At 41.1% G+C, this 19,930-nt stretch overlaps 2 protein-coding genes across 2 annotated transcripts; one reads left to right on the top strand and one right to left on the bottom strand.

The window, feature by feature from the left end:
- Positions 1-868: 868 nt before the first annotated feature.
- LOC145703631 (wee1-like protein kinase) lies at positions 869-6,151 on the bottom strand. The gene is made up of 4 exons (XM_081781014.1): positions 5,997-6,151; positions 3,488-3,626; positions 1,304-2,654; positions 869-1,153 (listed from the first exon to the last, which is right to left on the bottom strand). The coding sequence occupies exons 1-4, from the start codon at positions 6,063-6,065 to the stop codon at positions 1,108-1,110; spliced, it is 1,605 nt and encodes a 534-aa protein (XP_081637140.1). The 5' UTR covers positions 6,066-6,151; the 3' UTR covers positions 869-1,107.
- Positions 6,152-15,475: 9,324 nt separating this feature from the next.
- Positions 15,476-18,403, top strand: LOC145703789 (galactosylceramide sulfotransferase-like). Its single transcript, XM_081781179.1, has 4 exons — positions 15,476-16,134; positions 16,311-16,516; positions 16,904-17,488; positions 18,012-18,403. Exons 2-4 carry the CDS (start codon positions 16,469-16,471, stop codon positions 18,267-18,269), a joined length of 891 nt encoding a protein of 296 aa, XP_081637305.1. The 5' UTR covers positions 15,476-16,134; positions 16,311-16,468; the 3' UTR covers positions 18,270-18,403.
- The last annotated feature ends 1,527 nt before the right edge of the window (positions 18,404-19,930 follow it).

The following is a 19,930-nucleotide window of genomic DNA, read 5'->3' on the forward strand; positions in this document are numbered from 1 at the left end:
TCGAATCTTGGAATTTCATTCCCACTCACCCACTCGAAACAAACCCTCCATTAGAGGATAATTCGCGCTTCTTTCCGCGTCGGCCCCGTGTTTGATCCTTTTAACCGTATCGATTTGTTTACACTAAGACATGGGATGCAAAACATCGCCTTATACATTTTCCAACAAATATCCGAAAATCTACGCTGGTCGGTCGCCGTTTTTGATCAGTTTGGTTGGAAGAAGCGGCGACTGCTCGAGTTAATCCCTTTGAGCGCAGCCAACTGGATCAAGTGTATACTCCAGTTATCGGCGAAATGTAAGATTTCCGAAGAAACTCCTGCTTTCTTTGCTCGGTTACTTGTGTAGAAAACCTGAGTCCGGGTCTGAAAGATCTTTGATGAAAAGTCGCGTGAAAAAAATCTTTTAGACCCTGACTCAGGTTTTCTACAGAGGTTTCTCAGAAAGAGAAATGTTTTTGGCGTCTTGCCGCATGAATTCCAGTACTTTTGATAATTTCTTTATCTCGGTCAAAAGCCGTAGCTCTTATTTTTGATTTCCACTCAAAGTCGTCGCTGTAAAACCGTCAGATCTGATGCCACGGTGAATTATCTGTATATGCGTTTGTTTACAAGTACTCTTTTCTATTTTTCGCGTTGCTCTGATGCGCGCCAACTGAGCATAAAATTGGCCTCTGATTCTATTTTTCGAGAAGAGAACAAGGCAAACTCCGGTTCACGCATCATAAACCGTCTACTAAATGAGCATGCTTTGATGTTCAAAGAAGGGCTGACGATTTGTCTATTCTCAGACAAATTAAGATGCCAAAAGGCTCGCAATTTGCATAAAATTAAACAACATGATGATTAATTGTTTTTGGTATATTTGGTTGTATAAATAAGAATCTGCTGTTGAAGTTTCTTTCGGACAGGTTGGTGGGGCTACAGTAGTTTACATAAATACAGGAAATTTACATAAGATCAGTGTTTGTGTTGGAAAGAAAAAATGTGGGCTGTATCTGCTCCTTGTGTTTTTACATGTTGAATTTGCATACATCGGAAGGACTTTCCTGGGCAGATGAATTGGGAACTAAATGAAGCTATTTTTCTGGCTGAAGTACTCATTTCTTCAGGCAGAGGTTGGATTCCGGCCAGCCTTGATCTCACGCAACTCCCTAAAAAGATAGTAAGAAATTTTGAATTTTGAAAAGTTGTTTAGAAATCCGGAAAATTCGATTTCCGGGCACGGCGCCGAGGATCTGACCGCAGCCGGGCGGCTCAGCGGTCAAACTTGGCCCAGCGTAAAACAAGGTCAAAATACTTACATTAATAACTTTTCGTTTTTGAGCATCTCTTCTTTTAGAAGCTGCTGGAGTTGGGCGTTGATGTCGACTGGAGATTGAGGAGCAGCGAAGTGGGCGCAGATTTCTTTGGCGCTCGGTCGGGATTGGTAGACCGGACTCAACATTTTCAGGAGGAGGTTGTTGAGTGAATCGTCCACGCTCAAAATGCTCGGGATGCTGCCACTTCGGAGCTCGTGCCAGACCGGGCCGTTTTGAGGAAGTTCGATGAGGGAGATCGCCTCGTAGACGGACAATCCAAGTGCGAAAATATCGGCCTTGAACAAATCGGTCTTCTCGGAGTCGATCATTTCCTTGGACATGTAGCGGCAGTCGCCCTCGTTGACCGATTTTACTGTAGATTGGGTGACGTGGCCCAGGTCGCCGATTTTGTACGTCACTGGGCCCGAGTGTTTGGTTTCTGGCATCTCGAGGGTGACGACGTCGGAGAAGGAGCGGAAGATGTTTGCTGGCTTGATGTCCAGGTGGGCGAGGTCTTGCTCGTGGATGAACTCGAGCCCGGAGGAGACCTGCTTGAGGAGGTCGTTGGCCATTTCGGTAGAGAAGCCGCCAAGTCGGTGCACTCGGTGATCCTGGATCACGTCCGCCACTGAGCCGCCGTTGCAGTATTCTGACTGGATGAACATTTGGCTTTGCTCGCACCATGCTGAGAAGTACCTAACCACGTTGACGTGACCCTTGCCCAGAACGGCGAGGGCGCAGACTTCGCGGATTGCAGATGCGTCGCCATATGCGCCGCCCTTGGCTGGTTTCTTGATCTTCTTGACGGCGTAGACGCAACCGTCGAATCGGTTGACCGCTTTGTAGACAGCGCCGAATTGGCCTTGGCCGAGGAGACCTGCTTCGTGGAACTCGACTCGGTAGCGGTAAGTGGCGGCGGCGCGGAGAGAGACGCGCGTTTTCGAGGTGTTGTTTCTGTTTCCGGGAGTGAAGGGGTTCACGGTCACGCCAGGGTCGATTTTGGGAGTTCCAGAGCGAGAGGCCGAAGGAGATTGGCGCCAGCGAGGGGATTCCGTCAAACGACGAGGGGCGATTCGAGGTGTTCTTGGAGTCAGGGGAGAAGCTCCAACGCTGGTGCTTGAGCAATCCATTCCGGATTTGTCGAAAAGCGCGAGTTGTCGAAGTCGTCTGGTGCCGATTGGAGAGCAGGGCGGGCTGGACTCTGAGTCTGGGTCTTGCCCGCAGGCGCGTTTGCTGAGCGGAGAATTGGCGAAAACTCGACGACGGCGGCGGGCCATCTTCAGCGGACTGGGAGATGTTTTCAGCGGCAATGGAAGTGGCTTGTCGTCGGAGCCCGAGCCGGAACCGGATAATCCTGAATTTAATGGGTTAATTTTCGGGGAAAAAGCGAGAAATGTGACGGTGACCTTTTGCTAGCGAAAATTCACGGCCATTTTTCTTGCAACCTTTACGAGTTAATTTGCCCACTAGCGAGGGGAATTACGAGCCACTTTGTTACGGCAAGTTCTTAGCTTTCGAGCAAAAATTTTTAAGAGCCCTTTTTAGGAAATAAAAATTTTTTACGGCTCACTTGCAATGAAAAAAAAATGTTCCCGCGCCCAGAGTTCGAAATCTATGGGAGTAAAATTGGGAGCTCCCAAAGGGAGCTCCCTTTTTTGGGAGCACGGAGGGAGCAGGAGCACGGAGGGAGCAGGAGCACAGGTTTTCAGGGCTGGGAGTAAATTGGGAGCTCCCAATTTGCTCCCAATTTCAAAAATTTTTTGAAAATCAACAATTTTTAGTCTAGAATCTAATCTGCGCACCGAAAAATGAGAAACGCTAACTTTATAGTATTTTTCTTAGAAGAGACGTTTTTTTGACGTTTATTTGAATTTTTATGTTTACCCACCTTTGAAGACTTCTTTTCAAAGTAAGAAAGCCCTCAAAAGTAAATTTGGAAGAGAAAAATAGATTGAAAATTTATGACGAGTCCGTTACTTTGGCCCGCCAAAATTGAGAAAAAAATTTTAGCTTTACGAATTCAAGAGCTGTGAAGATGCGCGGATTATCCGCATTAAATTCTGGCAGCTCGCGCGAGTTTTTATATCCAGCGTTTTTATGTTTCTAAGAAAGTGAGATCATCCGTTGGGTTTTAGACTTTTTCAAAAGCGAAATTCGAAAAGGTGTTGAATATAAGCGGTCGCTTACCGGAATCTGGTGTGGAATCGACGTCAGAGTCGTCTGAATCCATGATTTTCATCAATCCATCGAGGCATTTCGCGGCGGGTTGATTCAGAAGCGGCGAAGAGCATCTTCTTTTCAGCTGACGCATCGGAGGAAGATTTATCTAGTATTTGCTGTTAGTCAAACTGAATGAAAGAATATCAGAAAAAAACAAAGATCAGCTGATGTTCTAGAGACAGAGGTCTTTTTTGAATAATCGTCGATTTGAATGTTTTTTCGTTTTGAAAAAATAGTGGTTTTGATTTGTCAGAAGACTTCATAAGCGAGTTTTTATTGGTTGAAACAATCGAACATTTTTTATTTAGTTTTACCCGTATTTGGAGTTTTTTTGTCTTTGAAAAGTTGCCAAGTTCAGGAAAGAGCTTGAAACTGTATCCGATGTTCACACTTGAGCCCTTTGTGGGATTTGATTCGGGATTATGGGCCGCGCTAATATGGACTATTGTTTGGACAAAGTGAGCTGTAAGCGGGCGAACCCAAGAAGAGAGAGCTGGAGCGGCGCCAATCCCTTCTTCAATCAAAAAACGGCGCCGATGCCATTGTGAGCGGGGCAGAGATTAGCGGCCCCAGCACTTCCGTTCTGCGCGAAAAAAGTGATTTCCGCCAATTTTAAAGAACCCCGCTACCGGATTTAGAGCAAAGTACTATTTTGTTGCAAAATTTAAATCCGCTTTCAACTTCCGAAATTCGAGAAAACGGAACATTCTCTCCTGTGCTTTCGAAATTGAGGACCAGAATCATTCGAAAAATAAAGTCTCGATTCCCCTCAATAAAAAATGCTTTTTCAGAGCACTGATAGCCCCCATTAGCCGGCTAGGATAAGGGGCCATAAAAACACACTGGGGCCACGTGATGAGGTTGAACTGATGACCGAGATTCGTACCCGCCCGCCACAATGGCGGAGAAAATCACCCTCGGTCAGCTAAATATTTGTACAAGAGGTTGATTTTGAAAGTCAATCAATCCCAAAATCGAGGATTTAAAAAATTTCTGTTTTGAGCGGACAGGGTCAATAAAACAAGGAGGAAAATGAACCCTAGCAACGAAAAACGAGGGTTTGTTTTTGCAAACAAAGGTAATAACAATATCGCACCCAGCTGAAGAAAATAAAACTGAAACATGTTCGGGAACACGTGATGCGTGAAAAAGCACAGTTCTCCGGATGTTCATCCAAATTTCCTAAAAACTTCGCTTTGGGAAAGAATTATCAATTGTGTGTCTAGCCCGGAAATTCCTCACCAAAACGGGTTGACCTAAAATTGATGTGTTTAGTACAGAAATTTGGAGTTGACCCAAATCGCTGCCACTTAGAGATTGTAACTTGTCCTACTTAGTGCCGTAGCTCCTCCAATAAATATGAACATCTATTTGATTTACGATGTGGCGATGCCACCTACTTAGTACACGGAAGTTCTATGGGTTTTTATGGGCGATAAAAATTGTTACGATTGGTGACTGAAGGGACCATGAACATCAACATTTTCTCATGGCATTTTTCAAGGAAGAAACTGGCAAAAAGAACATAATTTTTAATAGTTTCATTAAATATGACTCAATCAAGAGCATTTTAATGATAGATTTTCGGATTTTTGATTCGCCAAATATCGAGAACGAAAGCTTCTAAGTCGGCATCCACCGACAACACAAACTTGGACCTTGGCGCGAAAGTAGCAATTTATTGCATTAGTATACAAAATCTATGATAACAATTTTCACTGGCGCGGGATCAAAGAGACCGTTTTCGCCATAATCCATCGCTCAGTAGTTTTTTTCTCATTACCAAAAATGAAACTGGCGTTGGTTCAATATTTTGCCAAATAGATCATAATTTAGACTCTCTTTTTTACTAAATTTGCGTGAAAAAGTACTCGATCTGGCGGCCTCGCTAATTGACTGTTTTCTGAACTTGCGCCAAATTTTCGAATGTTTTTTGAGAGCAGAAAAAATAATGAAAAACTCGCTCTATATAATATTTAGACAGGAGTGTGACGGCTTTTTAAGGACCTGGCGATTATTCTTGTGATAAGGGTCAATTTGAAGCAAGAGGCGGCTCGTTTGAACTCGCCGATCAAATTTACAAAGTGCGTCTAAGACCGGGAGGGACAAGATAATCCGATAATTTCGCCTCCTCCCTGCATGAACAAATCTGAGCATTTTGGAAGAAAATCACATTCGCGTGAAGGATTTTCTTTGATCCCAAGCTGCAATCGATTTCAAAATTGCCACTTTCTCAGAGTTAAAGATTTTTCTATCGAATTACGTTGATAGATACTGTGGTTTTTACTTAACTATTTTACACATTTTGACATGAAAATAAGCAAAAATGATCGAAATTTCTGACAAAATTCCACTGTTTTTAAGCTTCGGAATTAATAATTATTAAGAAAAATTGATTACTCTCGTCAAAATAATAAAGAAAAAAACTATTTTTATTTAACCAAATGCTTTTTAAACTAAAAAATAAAAAATTTACCTTTTCGGGAATTGTTTTGATGAAGTTTTCCGGCTTGAAAATCTCTGTTTTGTTGCTATCAAGCATCATTATTTTCTTTTGCGTTTTTCTGTTTCTGATTTTTTTTCTTTTCAAGAAAATCTCTGTTTTTCGTATTTTTGTAAAAATATTTCTTACTGACTCAATTTGTGAAAGAATGAGAGAGGATGGTGTGTCATTTTTTAGAGATGCGCGGTCCACGTCGATGGGGGCGCGCGCGAGCCCGACGAGCAGCTTTTTTTGGCGCCAAACTCGAACTCCTGCGCCGCGCGCCATATGACTTGCGGTGGGCCGCTTGCGCAGGATTGCAGGAGACCGGATGTAGGCGAATCAAAAGGATTGCTGACGCTGGCTTCCGAACCGGATCAGAACTACGCGGTTAACTCATTCTCAAATAGTTTTCACACACTATAAAGCTCGAAAAATGAATCATTTGAGAGCGAGCAAGTTCAAATTGAACTAAGGATTATCCTGTTCCCAAAAGAAAATAATCAATTTACAAGATTCGGATTTAAAACCTAAGAATTTCAGTCTAAAGCTTTTTTCGACAAATTTAAGACCAATCAGATGCCTCCACTCGATCAAAAGACTAATCAAAAATAGTCCCAGAAATGCGAATTATTTGTCACTTTGGAAAAACTGCTAAAAAGGGCCAAACTTTTGGTCGCAACTGAGATTTTTTCTTAAAAAAACGAAACAAACAACCGCATTTTGGTTTATCATATCTCAAATTTCAGGAAAGTCAAATTTAGCTGATAAGAATCTCCAAATAGTCTGCCCCTAATTTAAACCAACTCTCAGGTTCATAGGAATCTCCCCAGGTGGCTCCAATAGAACACAGCGGGCTCCTCAATTCCAAGGTCATTTCTCAAAAGTCTCCCGCAACGAGTGTAAGCTTCCAAGAGTTAATTGAAGCTCGTTTAGCCGCTAACAAAGGGGGATGAAGAAGCAATCCCGAATCCCCGACCGGCGAAAATTTCAATTTCAAAGGCAGCTCCGGAAACAGATCCATCTCCGCGGCGAACTTGGAGTGAAATATCAAAAACGCGGGCGAATTCGGGCAGCGCCGTGTTAAAGACTCTGGATTTTCGGAAATTTTCGCCACCGACTTTGATTCTTTCAAATTTCTCAAGACGATCGATCAAAATTTAGCCCGAAAATCAACGAGATGGTGCTAAATCCACTTCAAAAACAGCTTTCGCGAGGAGGAATTCCGAACAAGTGCAAATCCCTGCGCGAACTGAGCTGGAAAACGAAGATTTCGTCGGAAAAAGAAAGATGCTGTCAGCCAGGGCTTAGCCGAAGTTTGGCCATTGATAATCTGTCTTGGCGGCTGAAAGTCAAATAGATTCACTTCCTCTGGGGAGGATCGTTTCGATGCCAAGATGAGATTTTAGCTGGAATTTTTGTGTTACCGTAGAATGTCGAGGGCGATCGGAAATAGCGTTATGGGATAATGTGGTGATTCGAAACTGCTCCCGTAAATTATGAATTCGAGGAGTATTTTTGGCAAATAGAGAGCTAGAAAATTGCTTAATTGTTAATTTACCATTGAATTTATTCAGTTCGAGGGCCTTACCAGCAGTATTTGGAGCTGGGCTCGGTCACACGTGCAGAAAACCTGAGTCAGGGTTATAGAAAAATGAAATTTTTGCGGCTTCCTTTATAGAAAACCCGCAGGTCCTTTTCGTTTCACTCTTTTGAACCCTGACTCAGGTTTTCTGCACAGGTTGCCAAGCCCAAAGTTTGAGTCTTTATTTAAATTTGTCCAGGGACAAAACAGGAAATTCTAGCGCTAGTTGAAATCACCCCTTCACTTTGGAATGAAGATAGTTTTTCGCACAGTGATTCGTTCTCGTCGGGCTGGATGCCAGGAATTCCATTGTCGTGCGCGTCTGTCAGGTGGAAGTCGAAACAAGGAGAGAAGTTAACCCAAATCGTTATAGAACGCTGGCCAAATCCTAAACGCGCCTTTGAGAAGGCTCACCTTTGTCAAGGTTGCTCGTGATATTCATTCAACCCCTTTCTTATGGCGCAGGTGTGCCGTCCTTGCCTGGCAATTTTGAACTTGCAAGAAAGTGCACCTGACCGAGAGGAGCCGATTCCGGGAGCGATGAGACTGCTGCTAATTAGAAAATGCCATTCAGTTTCTGGGAAAAGTTAATTTGGATTTTCCGTCTCGAACAGAAACATCTGTAAAAATCCGATCACACTAGGATGCGAAAAAATTCCATCCGGAAGCAAACTCTTGTGAAAATTTCCCGGGAAGAGGGCACAAAAAAAATCAGGAAATGTTGAAAAAAGGTTGATTGAACGGCAACTCGAGTAAAAAAGCGTTAATCGAATTTGTTTTCAGCGATTTTTCTTTACAAAGCACAAATTACAAACACGAAGAGGTACAAGTATACATTACACATTGGAGAAGTGAAGTGTATCCAGCTGATGGGACAGGGGATGAGTGTAAACATCCCGCTGAGTCCATCAATGGATACAGCAGGAGACCAAACAGCCACCTTGCCAGCAGTGGACTCAGCAAACAAAGCTGACCCCCGTGATGTCAAAAAGTTACCTAATTTTGAAAGCACAAATCTCCCATGAAAATCGCTCGATTCATTAGCCCCAGAAGTCAACTTCAACAGTTGAAATTCAACCTGGAGGTATACAAGGGCCTCCTGTATTCTGAAGCACGGCAAAGGTCACTCTCCATTGATTTCGATTGAAGTAATCAACAAGGTAGTCCAGGTCGGCATTTGCCCCCTTGATTTGAACAGTTGTAAACGCGGTCTGACCTAAATGGGCGCTTGAAATTCGGAGAAAAAGGAACATACCCGTTGAAAGTTCACTGAAGGAACGGAAGCGGAAATAGGCGGCCCGACTCCAATCAAGAGTGCTCACTCCGGCACTCCAGTAGCGTCTTGTAACATCGATTTCCGATGTGATTTCGCACTCTTTACAAGAACACGGGCAAAAAAGAGTGGCTAAGGATCAGTGCACCAAGTCAGGAACAGTTTTTCATAATCAGGAAGGAATTTTCATCAATTTCTCCCACAATCAATATCTTCAGTACCTCAATTTATGGGCCGTAAATTTACTTCGATTAATTCTGTTCAAAATCGTAAAAGGGTAAAATTTGGCACTGAGCAACCGATAATCGTATTTTTCACTGAAACGAGATGAAATTTCACTGCTGACTCTTTTACGAGCTTCTTATCATACTTAGCGATATCCGCTGTCATTCCCGCTCAGCGTGGAAAATCGAGATTTTCGGAAATGGCGGCTGATCCCATTTTTATCCGGATTTAAGCCCAACTTGGCGAGAAAACTTTTTGCTCAAAATTGAAGACTTCTTCTACTCGTTTATCAATAAACATAGCATCTTTGAAGAGTCAGTTATTTTTAATTCTTTCGGACACATTTCGCGCTTTGTCGGACCCATGTTCTCCAAATTTGAACTTGGCACGATTCCTCGACGCACTTGGGCCCGGATAAGTACCAAAAACGTAGACTTGGGTTAGAGTACTTATCAAAAGGCTCAATTTCTAGCGTCGAGTTGCGTCAGACGCACTCTTCAAGATTCAACAACCGAAAAAATGAAGCAAACTGTCTCTGCCAAATACGAGAGAGCCCTTCCCAAGATTATGGCTCCTGGGTCAGGGTCTGAGAGATCTTCAATAAAAAGCCGCTTCGTAAGGGGATCAAAATTGATAAAGAAGGTTTTATAAAAAGCTGGCTACGCGGCTTTTCATCAGAGTGATCTTTCAGACCCTGACTCAGGCTTTCAAGAGGGCCATGCCTGGCAGGGTTTGTAGAAATCTTTATTTGGAAGCTAAGCGTCAGATAAGAATTCTAGGGACAGAAATCAAAAGATAACGTCTCACGTTTATAAATAAATTTGCATTAATCTGGACAAATGCTGTTGCAGATAACATTTTCCTAAATAAATAATCGCCTCCTTTGATCTTTCGAAGATAATCCAGATAAGCTTCTTAGCAAAATTAAAATTGAGTGATTTTTCGCCATGGCTATTATAAGAATAACAATATTTTTTGATATTCGCCGCGCGAACTTGAAGTCCCACTTGTGGTTATTCAAGAAAATAAGGATCCTCCTCAGCAATTACTTGAGCATCGAAAACCGTCATTTCAGCCGCGATAAGGTCCGATTTAGGCGCTAATTAGGCGGAACTATCGCTATCTACCTGTCAGTACCTCCATCCGTCAAAATTGCTTTTTGCTTCTTCAGACGAAAAATTTGCGAGAATTTTCTCAACCCGCAAGGTGCACAAAAATGATTGTCAAAGATCAAATAGGCTCTCCATCTGCTTCAATTTGTCGAACTAGCCGCGGCGAGTGGTCATTACTTCGCCGAGCTGGTCGTGAAATTTCGCTACCTTTTTGCGTTTAGGGTCTCCTGTAAATAAACCTGCGGTGAAAACGAGTACTTACTAACTGATTAATTCACACATCGGCCCTGCTGTACAAACACTGCTTATCATCATCGGATAGCACCATTATCAGCATCGATATGCAAACGATCGTCCAGGTGACTTTGGCGCCGATTTTCACGGGATTTGGGTGTCAACCCTTCCGGCCGCCCGTGTTTTACACTTGACTCGCTTCTTGGAAACGCTCCAATTTCCATCTTCTCGATCCATGTTTCCAAGAAATTACGAGATTATCGGAGATGATTATATGCTTCAAATATATTTAACCAACTAAGGAACGCAACACAAAAGGTATTGACTTTCTCAAAGCCGCGAGGGTCCTTTGCGCCTGGATTGAGGTTCAAGTTTCCCATAAGCCCTTGAACCCCTTTAATCCTTTGTATAAGGACCGATCTCGCCATGGCCGACTTTCGCGAATGCTTTATTCGCTCGGCTGAGCGCGAAAAGGCCACCGAAAATGTCTCTCAGGAAGCCACCGATGTCGATAAAAAATGTTCTCGGAAAAATACACATCGGCTTATCCCAACATCTTGGAGCATTAAGCCTCACAAGGGTTTTGGAATGGCCAATTCCGGCCGTTGGGAAGCACTTAGAGCGCTCGAGTGTGATTTTTGGAAAATCCGGCTGTCGAGAAATTTCAGAGAATGAAATATTTGCATCGCTGCCAAAATTGAGGACCTTCCCAGAGACAGGGGATCGAGGGGGCTTTTGTCTGAAGTACATTGCAGAAAAATAATGGGGAATTATTGGATATTGAATTCGCTGGATGTTCTCCAGGCGACTGATCCCTCAAGGGCTCATATTTTCAAGCGCAAGCGCCAAAATATCTTATTCAAACAATCTTTTAATCATTTTGGCGGGCGATCATAAGAAAAGCAACGGTCCAAGTTTCTCCCCTAGAGAGTCACCTACAGGACTTACAAAAGATATCATTGGCGATTTGCCTAATCGACCTGAAATCGCGCGTTTTCCATCATGATCTGCGCTTCATAAACATGTCAGCAGGTTCAACTTTTCCCTATTTTTTGACAGGGACTTTCTTCGACGCCAAAAAAGATATTGGCAGGAGAGTTGACAGTCCGATTAGGAAACACTAAATATTTTCAAAGAATCCTGTCATGTCCTGGCCTGGCCAACCTTTGAAGAAAACCTAAGTCAGGGTACGGAAAGAGTAAAGCATAGCGGCTCTTGAAGAGCCTCTTCTGAAAAAAGCCACACAGCGGCTTCGCTTGTTGAAACAATTCATTGAGTTGGTAACTGTGGCTTCGCTTTTTTTAACTTCTCAATACACGGGGTCCAATCATTGGACCACGGCGACTTTGAACCCCTGTAATTCCCGTTGTACTAATCTGTTTTACCTGAGTTTTGTAATGTGAGCTGACAGGACCAAAACGAACCACTGTGTGAAATTTCGGATGAAAACTCGAAAGTGGTGGCGTTTTGCGCCACATTTCTCTATCGCTCTCTGGTTGAAATTCGGAACAGATTTTTCGATAAACAATAGTAAATCTTTAAAGAAGAAGGTTTAAGCTCTCTAACAATACATTAACGAGCTTTTTTACACAACGGAAACGTCAATTAGAGGCAAAAGTTCTGAGCGCCATTTTTCACACTATGAATTTGGCGCGCCGCGAGGGGCTGAATAAACCCTGACTCAGGTTTTCTTCCCAGGTTGTTGAGCCCTGGAAATGTCTCAAGCTCTAATGAAAAAACGAGGATTCAAGTTTATCAATTTCCAACTATTCTATCGTAATAACGAGACTATGTCGATAGGGAACCGGTGGCCACTCTTGGCCGCGATTATCAACCCTTGACCGATATTTAACGCACACCTTGGGCAACAAATCGGCGCAGAGGCGATAAGCAGGTTAAAAATCACCCCTGAAAGTGACCGAAATCGACGTTGACCGCGCACGAATAACGAGATTACAAGTCGCAGTTGTTCCGAACTTATCAATTTCCGAAACTAGTCATTTCTTGCGTTGATAATGTTTCTTGTTGATTTCGAATAATTTTAGGGGTTTGACAAAAAGAGCTAAAACGTCAGTGTATATTTCTTTATTTTCTACTGAAAAAATAAGGGTATCCAAATAATAACCTTATGAAAGTAGCCTTGTAAACAATGTTCACCCCCTTAATTGATCGATTCTCAACCTTGTTTGGCCTATTCTTCACTTTCTTCTGTCAATAGTCGCCAATTATGCAAATGATATCATATTTGTTGTCTGTCATTATACGCCGAGCGCGCACACTTACACTGTGTATCGATTTAAAAATGCCCCTGTCAACGAGATTTCGCGCGTGACCTCACTTCAAAAATTGTGTAAGGTCTTGTTTTGTGGCTAATTGGGGACGAGTTATTGTTGTTTTGGAGAGCATCCGCTGGAGCTCTTAGTTCCACAGGAATCAACATCAAGAGCGAATAACGAGCACTTCAAATTGGGGCGAGATCCACATGGATACCAAGGCCGGAAGCACACTCCGGAAAGGTGAAGATCGAGTGCCAGTTTCAAGGCCAATTCATGACAATTGCTTCATCCGTTGTTCGACTAATTGAGTCAACTTGAGCTTGAAGTTGCAGTAGAAAGACATCATAAAACGCATTCAAAGAGGTACGCACTAGAAATTTTATATTTGGAGATGAATTACAATTTTTGCATCAAAGATCGAATTTTTTTTACAGTCAAACAAATGAATAAGTTTATAAGTACAAGAGGCTACATCTGGTCTTAAATAGCAAAGATGAAAAGACCTGACTCAGGTTTTCTACGCGGGTTGCCGAGCCAAGGATGAGAATAAATTCAAGAAGAATATTAGTTAAATACTTTTTATCAAGAATATCTAAGATATTATATCTTCTTCAAGTTTTCTCCAACGAGAGAAACTCTATCAGCTGGCAGATGTTTATGGGTGAAAAGGGTGCACATAGTTGCCGTCTTATTTAGGTACACAATTATTTGTTTGGACATAAGTTGTCTCTTCACCCCTCCAGCTGGGCTGTCTATTATCGAGCCCCTTGAGTGTTAAAATTGTTCCTCGCAAAAAGGTGCTCGAAAAAATGCACCAGGTTCAAAGCGCTTCGATAACCTTGGAATTTGTTTTCTAATTATACTTTATAAACGGCTAAAATAAAGACGCAGGATCGGAGGGAGCTTTTGATCGGCGTTCTTTCCAAAATACAAAACGCTTTTCCTCCGTTCCAGGTCACGTGATCGGAAGAAAAAGGATGATAAGTTACTCGCGGCGGCTTTTGCAGTCTTTCCTCTATTGTAGTTGCTGGAATGCACACCTGTTCGGGTTTAATTAAAAGCTGAAATTCCTGAGATAATTCACGAGCCATGGCGAATACACAAAGAATTCAAGAGTGCGAGCAAATCAACGGGAGATTTTATGTTATATATTTCAGGTGTCATTTCACGATTTGGATCTCTCTCGGTTCTTTTTGGAAATCAACTACTCAGAAAATGTTAAAGAAGTTTCAAGAATTTATAACGGCTATCTTTGTTACCGCACTGCGGTAACCGCAGAACAAGTGTTTCTAAAATCAACAATACAGTATTGTCAATACTGTAAATTTGAGGGCCTACGTGATACTACCGCGAAGCCAAGGATAAGTTAGAGTCTGCATAAGACTATTAGGCTCGTCAATTGGATAACCCTAACCTGAGGCAGGGTCTTGAAAGAGCTTGAATAAGAAACCACATTTCTGAACCCTGACTGAGGTTTTTAACACGAATTGACAAGCCTAAGTCTGTTTTAGACAAAAAATTTAGAACAAACGGTAAAACCTTATTCAAGGGATTGAGTGTATATAGTGAGTCATTATTAAATCGAGATTCTTTATATATAAGCCGGGCTTATTAAGCCCAGATAAAAAAATACGCAAGAAATGAAAATGAAAATTTCTGCCCCGAAGAGATTGATTTTCGCGTCTTAAGTTGTTGTCAAAAATAAATGTCCGAAGACGACAAGTACTTAAATATTTGATGTCGCGTGGACATGACCGTAGCCCGTGGCTTTGAACTTCCGGCGGAGGACATAAGACAAGCACGCCGGAGAAGATGAAGCTGTGGTTGATCGCACATCGAGTACTCCGGCGCCGACCAAAGGCGCAACTTGTTTGCGCGGAGATGCTCAAAACTCCTGCCAAAATTTACTTTTGCCGAAATGCCTAATTTGCGCAGAATTAGGCGAAAATAAACTTGAAAGAGGAGACTCAATTTCAAAACAAGTCTCTTCTTTTTTAAACAATTCTTTATTATAATCTCGAATTCCCTTTTCAAAAAGGTTAAATTTCGATGTGCGCAGAGATTCTCTAGTTCAAGGTCTTTGGTTTACAACTTGAGGGTGTGAAAACAAGCTTTTGGAAATCTGGATTGTGGATTTTTGATCTGACGGGCAGAGACTCAATCTGTGGTTTATTAGACTTGCGGTCAGCTCAGGATAAACCCAACCAAAAAATCTGAAACTTGGATTCAGAGAAGGTCGAAGTACCGCCGTCATACATTTATTATTGAAAGTTTCATTTCTAAATTTAAATGAACTTGCGTTTTCATTTTCACCTCAAATTCTTTAACGGCCATCAAAACTTATGATTCATAAGACTTATTCTGTTAAAAAGATGTATTTCTAACGTGAGACAGGAGTGAGAAGATCTCACTGAGAACGAGAAAGATGCAGTTTATGGAGGTAATTGATTGTCGAAAACAAAATAGCAGCGAGCCTGTTCTCAGAAAAGCTTATTAGAGACTACGATTTTACGGAAATTATTTTTATGCATATTGAACTTTGGCACAGTTACGAGCCCATCTTTCTGAAATCTAACAAAAATGATAATCATTCTTGAAACCTTCTTCTCTTTCATTATTAGTCCGCGAAAGTACTTTCAGAACTCAAAAGTTTACGAAAGTACTGATTTTTTTTAATTTTCTTGAGCGCGGTGGGGGCGCTGTTCAGTTCATATCAGCAGAATGAGGATCCCACCTCGGTACCACCGCCTCGCCCAGCATGAATTTAACCCTGCCCAAGTCTGTTTTTCTAGCCCTGTCGATATGCTTTCTTCTTATCCTGCTGAAAGAAAAAGAGTACATTTTGAACTTGAAAAAAGAGAGCCACCACGAACGGGTGGAACGCCAAGAGATAAAATTTGAAACGAAGAAAGTTTTTACCACCGCCAAGAGTTCGGTTCTAGAGAACGCCACAGAAGATGATACCCTTCAAATGAAGTGGACGCCGAGTACTGACGAGTGCAAACCAGTAGGAGCGGGCGTCTTTTTTCGTTACGATGTAAAAAATTGTAAAATTGCTAAAGCAAAAGATTGTTGTTGAAAAAGCTTGTATTGCGACCTTCAGTAACACTTAGAGCTTGTTTTTGCGATTTGAGCATCAACAACTCTCATATATTTACAAAACTTTTTCGCAGCTTCTTTAAGACAAGTTCTAATCTTTAGAATCTAAAGAAGTCAATTTTTATTCTCTCAAATAAATATAGGGAATTTAAATTTTCTGAAAAGGAGAAGAATGTGCCTGAAAAAAGTGATGTTAAAGATCCCGCAAAAGACAATTTTGTATTTCTGAAAAAGCACAAAGTCGCGAGCACCACTTTCAAGGCGATTTTCCATAAATTCGCAAAATACAGACAGATTCCGATTGAACCAAGATTAATTGGACCGCAAGGTTAGGAAAAGAAAGATTAAAAAGTGCGATGTTCTGGCTTGTATTTCATAAATCCGCTGGATGTTCCGAAAATTAAATTTGAGAATTAGGGTAGCTAGAGCCGTTTGCAAATCTCTTTTGGTTATCCGAAAATTACTCATAATTTGTGGCCGACGAAGAAATTAAGTCGTTTTCAGGTGGATGTTATCCGGCGCGCATAAACGAGCACTGCTGGCCAAGACGTCACTATCATCCGGCGAATGGATTGACTTATCACTTTCGCTGGAACATAGAACAAGCTCACAAGATCTTTGATTTGAAAAACACGGCGATTTTCACGACAATCAGGAATCCAATGACGTGCTTCGAATCCGTCTACAACTATTTTTACTTCAAGCGATACGTAAGCACTCGGCATTTTAGCATCCCAGAACATTCTTCTAGTCCGAATTTTGTTGAGATTTTTTTTGTAATCCAATTTGTTTTTGACTCGGCGTAATTCTGAGAGCATTTTTTTTCGGAAAAGCTTTTTCTAACAGCTAATCTTGACCAGATTAGAGGTTTCTCGGCATAATTTTACGCTGAAAAAAGCCAAAATCTCTCACCTTAGCCACTTTTAAGGTCATGCATGGGTCCGCCTTTAATCCTCTTACCATAACGTTCTATGCACTGAATTTTCTCCAACGTTACTGTAGATCGAAATTTGTCGAATTTACATTGGCAATGCATAAATCGATCAATAGAGCATAATTTTAGCATAACATTGTTCTCACTTCAAGCTCACTTTCAGAAAAACTTGGATCACCCGTGCGATTCGCCTTGCTGGAACCGCCCGTTTTATCAATTCAACGGAAACAGACTGGGAATCTCGACCGGGGAGTTCTTGGATAATCTTCCCGAGAATTTCGACCCGAGGGCTTCGCAAAATTTTCGGGCAAAGAACTTTCAATCCTTCGAGCTCGGGCTGGACCACCTAAACGACAACCCCGCCTACATCGAATCGCAGTTAGAGCGACTGGAGACACAATTTGATCTCGTCATAATTCTCGAGCACTACATGGAGTCCATCGTGCTTCTAAAACATCGCCTCTGCGTCTCTTACGAGATTTTATACATCAAGGCGAAAAACAAGGCGAGTTATACGCCAGAGCCGCTGAGCGAAAAACAAAAGGCCAACTTCGCCGAGTTCTTCAAGCAAGATCTCGAAATGTACAGATTCTTCAACGAGACTCTTCACAAGAAAATCGACGCCTTTGGACGGGATCGAATGAGAGAGGAGATCAAAGTCGCCAAGAAAATATTCGAACGTTGCGCAGAGCTTTCCGACGGGCATAAAGACGGATGCAAAATTAAAAGGCCCGAAAGTGAACCACCGGTATGTTAGCTTCCGCAATTTTAAGTTGATAAGATCATCAGCTTCTTTTAATAAGCCGAAAAAACAGTTCGGAAAAAGCAATTCTCAATACTATATTTTTTCAATAATAAATATTTGATCTTCTTTTTTTAAAAATATTTTTCAAAAGCCCGGATACACAATTAGCTCGTTATTTTCATGAACATATACCTGCCTTCTTTATGCTCTTAAATGAAATGTCCTACGTTTTTAATAGAAATAATTAATACTTTGACGCATTTCAGAACCAGAATTAAAAACATTTTAATATTTGATGATTTTTGCAGTTTTTCAAAATGAAAACATGAAATCAACTTCTCGCCTCTTCTGGACCTTGGCGGTCTTGGTGTCGCGCACAGAAACCGCAAATTGAGGGTTCTTCGTATTTTAGAAGCGAGATAAGCTCGTCAAAAAAACTGAAATAAGGGCGGCACTTGAAATCAAACGTGCAAGCAAAAAGTCTAGCCCGTGAACCAGATTTTCCGCCGGTAAATGTAACTTTCAGGCAAATATTACGAGCGAAATCGTGAGATATCCGTCCCTGGATCCGAAAATCTACCTCAAATACATGGACGAAAACTTTGGTCACTGCTCTAATCCGTCTAGTTCTTATGGAAAAGTGAAATCGATTCACGAAACTGGAGTGCTAAACAGTACCTGTCCATTTGTAGACAAGCCAATTAAATCAAACTTTGCCGATCATATTGAAATTACGCTAGAATCGGATGTTAAATTCGACAATTCTACGGAAGAAGACTCGTAGTATTTATCAAAAATTCTAACTTGTTAAATGTGCGTTTTTGGCAGAAATTCTGATCAAGAGAAGTTTAACAATTAGAATCTAATATTATATAATATTAGTAATATTTTTAACAAAATCGATTCAATTTCACTGTAAATAAATACCGAATGATGCTGAAAAAATTCGTTGTCGACAGTTAGTAACTGCTTGCCATCAAAATTAAGCATGTGTATACAAAAAAAGAAGATTCCGAAGATTGAGATGAGAGAGCCAAACTCGATAGAAAATAAATGAGAATTTTTAGCATTCATATTTTGGTCGAGATAGCTTTTTCTAAAAACAAAAGTGATCTTGATACAGAATGATGTAATAAAAATAACCCGCTGTGCAAGAGAAAGGATTCCAAACACAGAAACACAGAAATGGTTCCAGACACAATCCCAAATAAATGCAGGTCAATATTCTGTTGATTCTCCTTTCTGAATACGTATTCAATACCTGTTGAGCACGAGTTCAACCTGCATTAACTTCTAATAACAGTTCAACCCCCATTTCGCTTTATTCGCAGGTGTCGCCCTCAAGTCAAAAAAACGCATCTACTATCTTTCTCCTTTTTCGAATTAAGAATTCTATGAGAGCAATAAATCCACAAAGTTACTTTTTCCCGCAATGTCAGGTTCTTCGAAGGTAAAAAAAAAGAAAGCCAGAATTTCTTATTTTCTTGAAATTTCTAGCTGCCAATAGATTCGTCGATAATCGGCGCAGCAGTGTTGTCATTTGCCATTCCAGTCACTTTCTACATCCAAGGGTTTCAAAAACAAGTTCCGTGAAGAATTTTTAAGCAGTGTCCAGATAGGACCGTTTCAGGTTGCATAAGAACATCGTGGTTGTTTAAATACCGGATTTGTGGTGTTTTTGGAACCCGAGAAAAGAGTCTACTGCATTTTTGAGTACCGTGATTACAGATTGTTAAGGTCAGGATTAAACCTGTATTTATGAGCTTGAACGGGGCGTAATTGAACATAACAAAAAATTAAAATATCTAAAAAGAAAAAAATTGTTCTTCCGAAGTGAAGATTCCGAATAAAACATAATCCAAAAACAGTCTCATGCGGAGACATAGCGAAATAAAGGTCAGCCTCCTCAAACAGGTAAAAAACCACTCAGCTAGTCACATAAAACATCCTTATTTTTAGCAAACTCACTCGCCATCAAAAGTTATAGCGGCCTAATCAGCTCAATGGCGAATTCGAACGTTTTCTTCATTTAGGGAGATAAAAATTGAACGCATCATGTATTTTTCTTCTTCGATGATATGTTTTAGTTTCTGTCGTTGTACTGTATATATATTTTTATCAAAGAATCCAAGAAGTTTTCCCGAAGTCCATTCTGATCCGTTCTTCATTCAATCTTCTGTATAAACATTCCGATATACTGTTTTTCAAATAAATCATTATCCAAAAATATAAGAATATACGGTATATATTATATACCTCGCATTTCAAAAAAAAAAAAATTCGCAAAATCGTCTAAAATATTGACAGAAACAAAAATGCTTTGATAACTAACTAATGAATCATTAGAAGTGATCAATCTCTGTCAGAAAAAAAACGAAAAAATGGAGCTAGAGAATGTAAATGAAAATTCTTGAAGCAAAATTGTTGGAGGAAGGAGTTCGAAGC

The sequence above is a fragment of the Oikopleura dioica genome, chromosome PAR (assembly GCF_907165135.1).
Source record: "Oikopleura dioica chromosome PAR, OKI2018_I68_1.0, whole genome shotgun sequence".
NCBI classification, from domain to species: domain Eukaryota; kingdom Metazoa; phylum Chordata; class Appendicularia; order Copelata; family Oikopleuridae; genus Oikopleura; species Oikopleura dioica.

What these genes read in the sequence shown, in the direction of transcription:
- LOC145703789 (XM_081781179.1), top strand. Translation starts at nt 16,469, where the DNA reads ATGACGTGCTTCGAATCCGTCTACAACTATTTTTACTTCAAGCGATAC. An exon ending in ATTTTTACTTCAAGCGATAC is followed by an intron (nt 16,517 to 16,903) that starts GTAAGCACTCGG and finishes GCTCACTTTCAG; the next exon opens with AAAAACTTGGATCACCCGTG. An exon ending in GGCCCGAAAGTGAACCACCG is followed by an intron (nt 17,489 to 18,011) that starts GTATGTTAGCTT and finishes TGTAACTTTCAG; the next exon opens with GCAAATATTACGAGCGAAAT.
- LOC145703631 (XM_081781014.1), bottom strand. Translation starts at nt 6,065, where the DNA reads ATGATGCTTGATAGCAACAAAACAGAGATTTTCAAGCCGGAAAACTTC. An exon ending in CGATTCCACACCAGATTCCG is followed by an intron (nt 2,655 to 3,487) that starts GTAAGCGACCGC and finishes CATTAAATTCAG; the next exon opens with GATTATCCGGTTCCGGCTCG. An exon ending in AAAAACGAAAAGTTATTAAT is followed by an intron (nt 1,154 to 1,303) that starts GTAAGTATTTTG and finishes CTATCTTTTTAG; the next exon opens with GGAGTTGCGTGAGATCAAGG.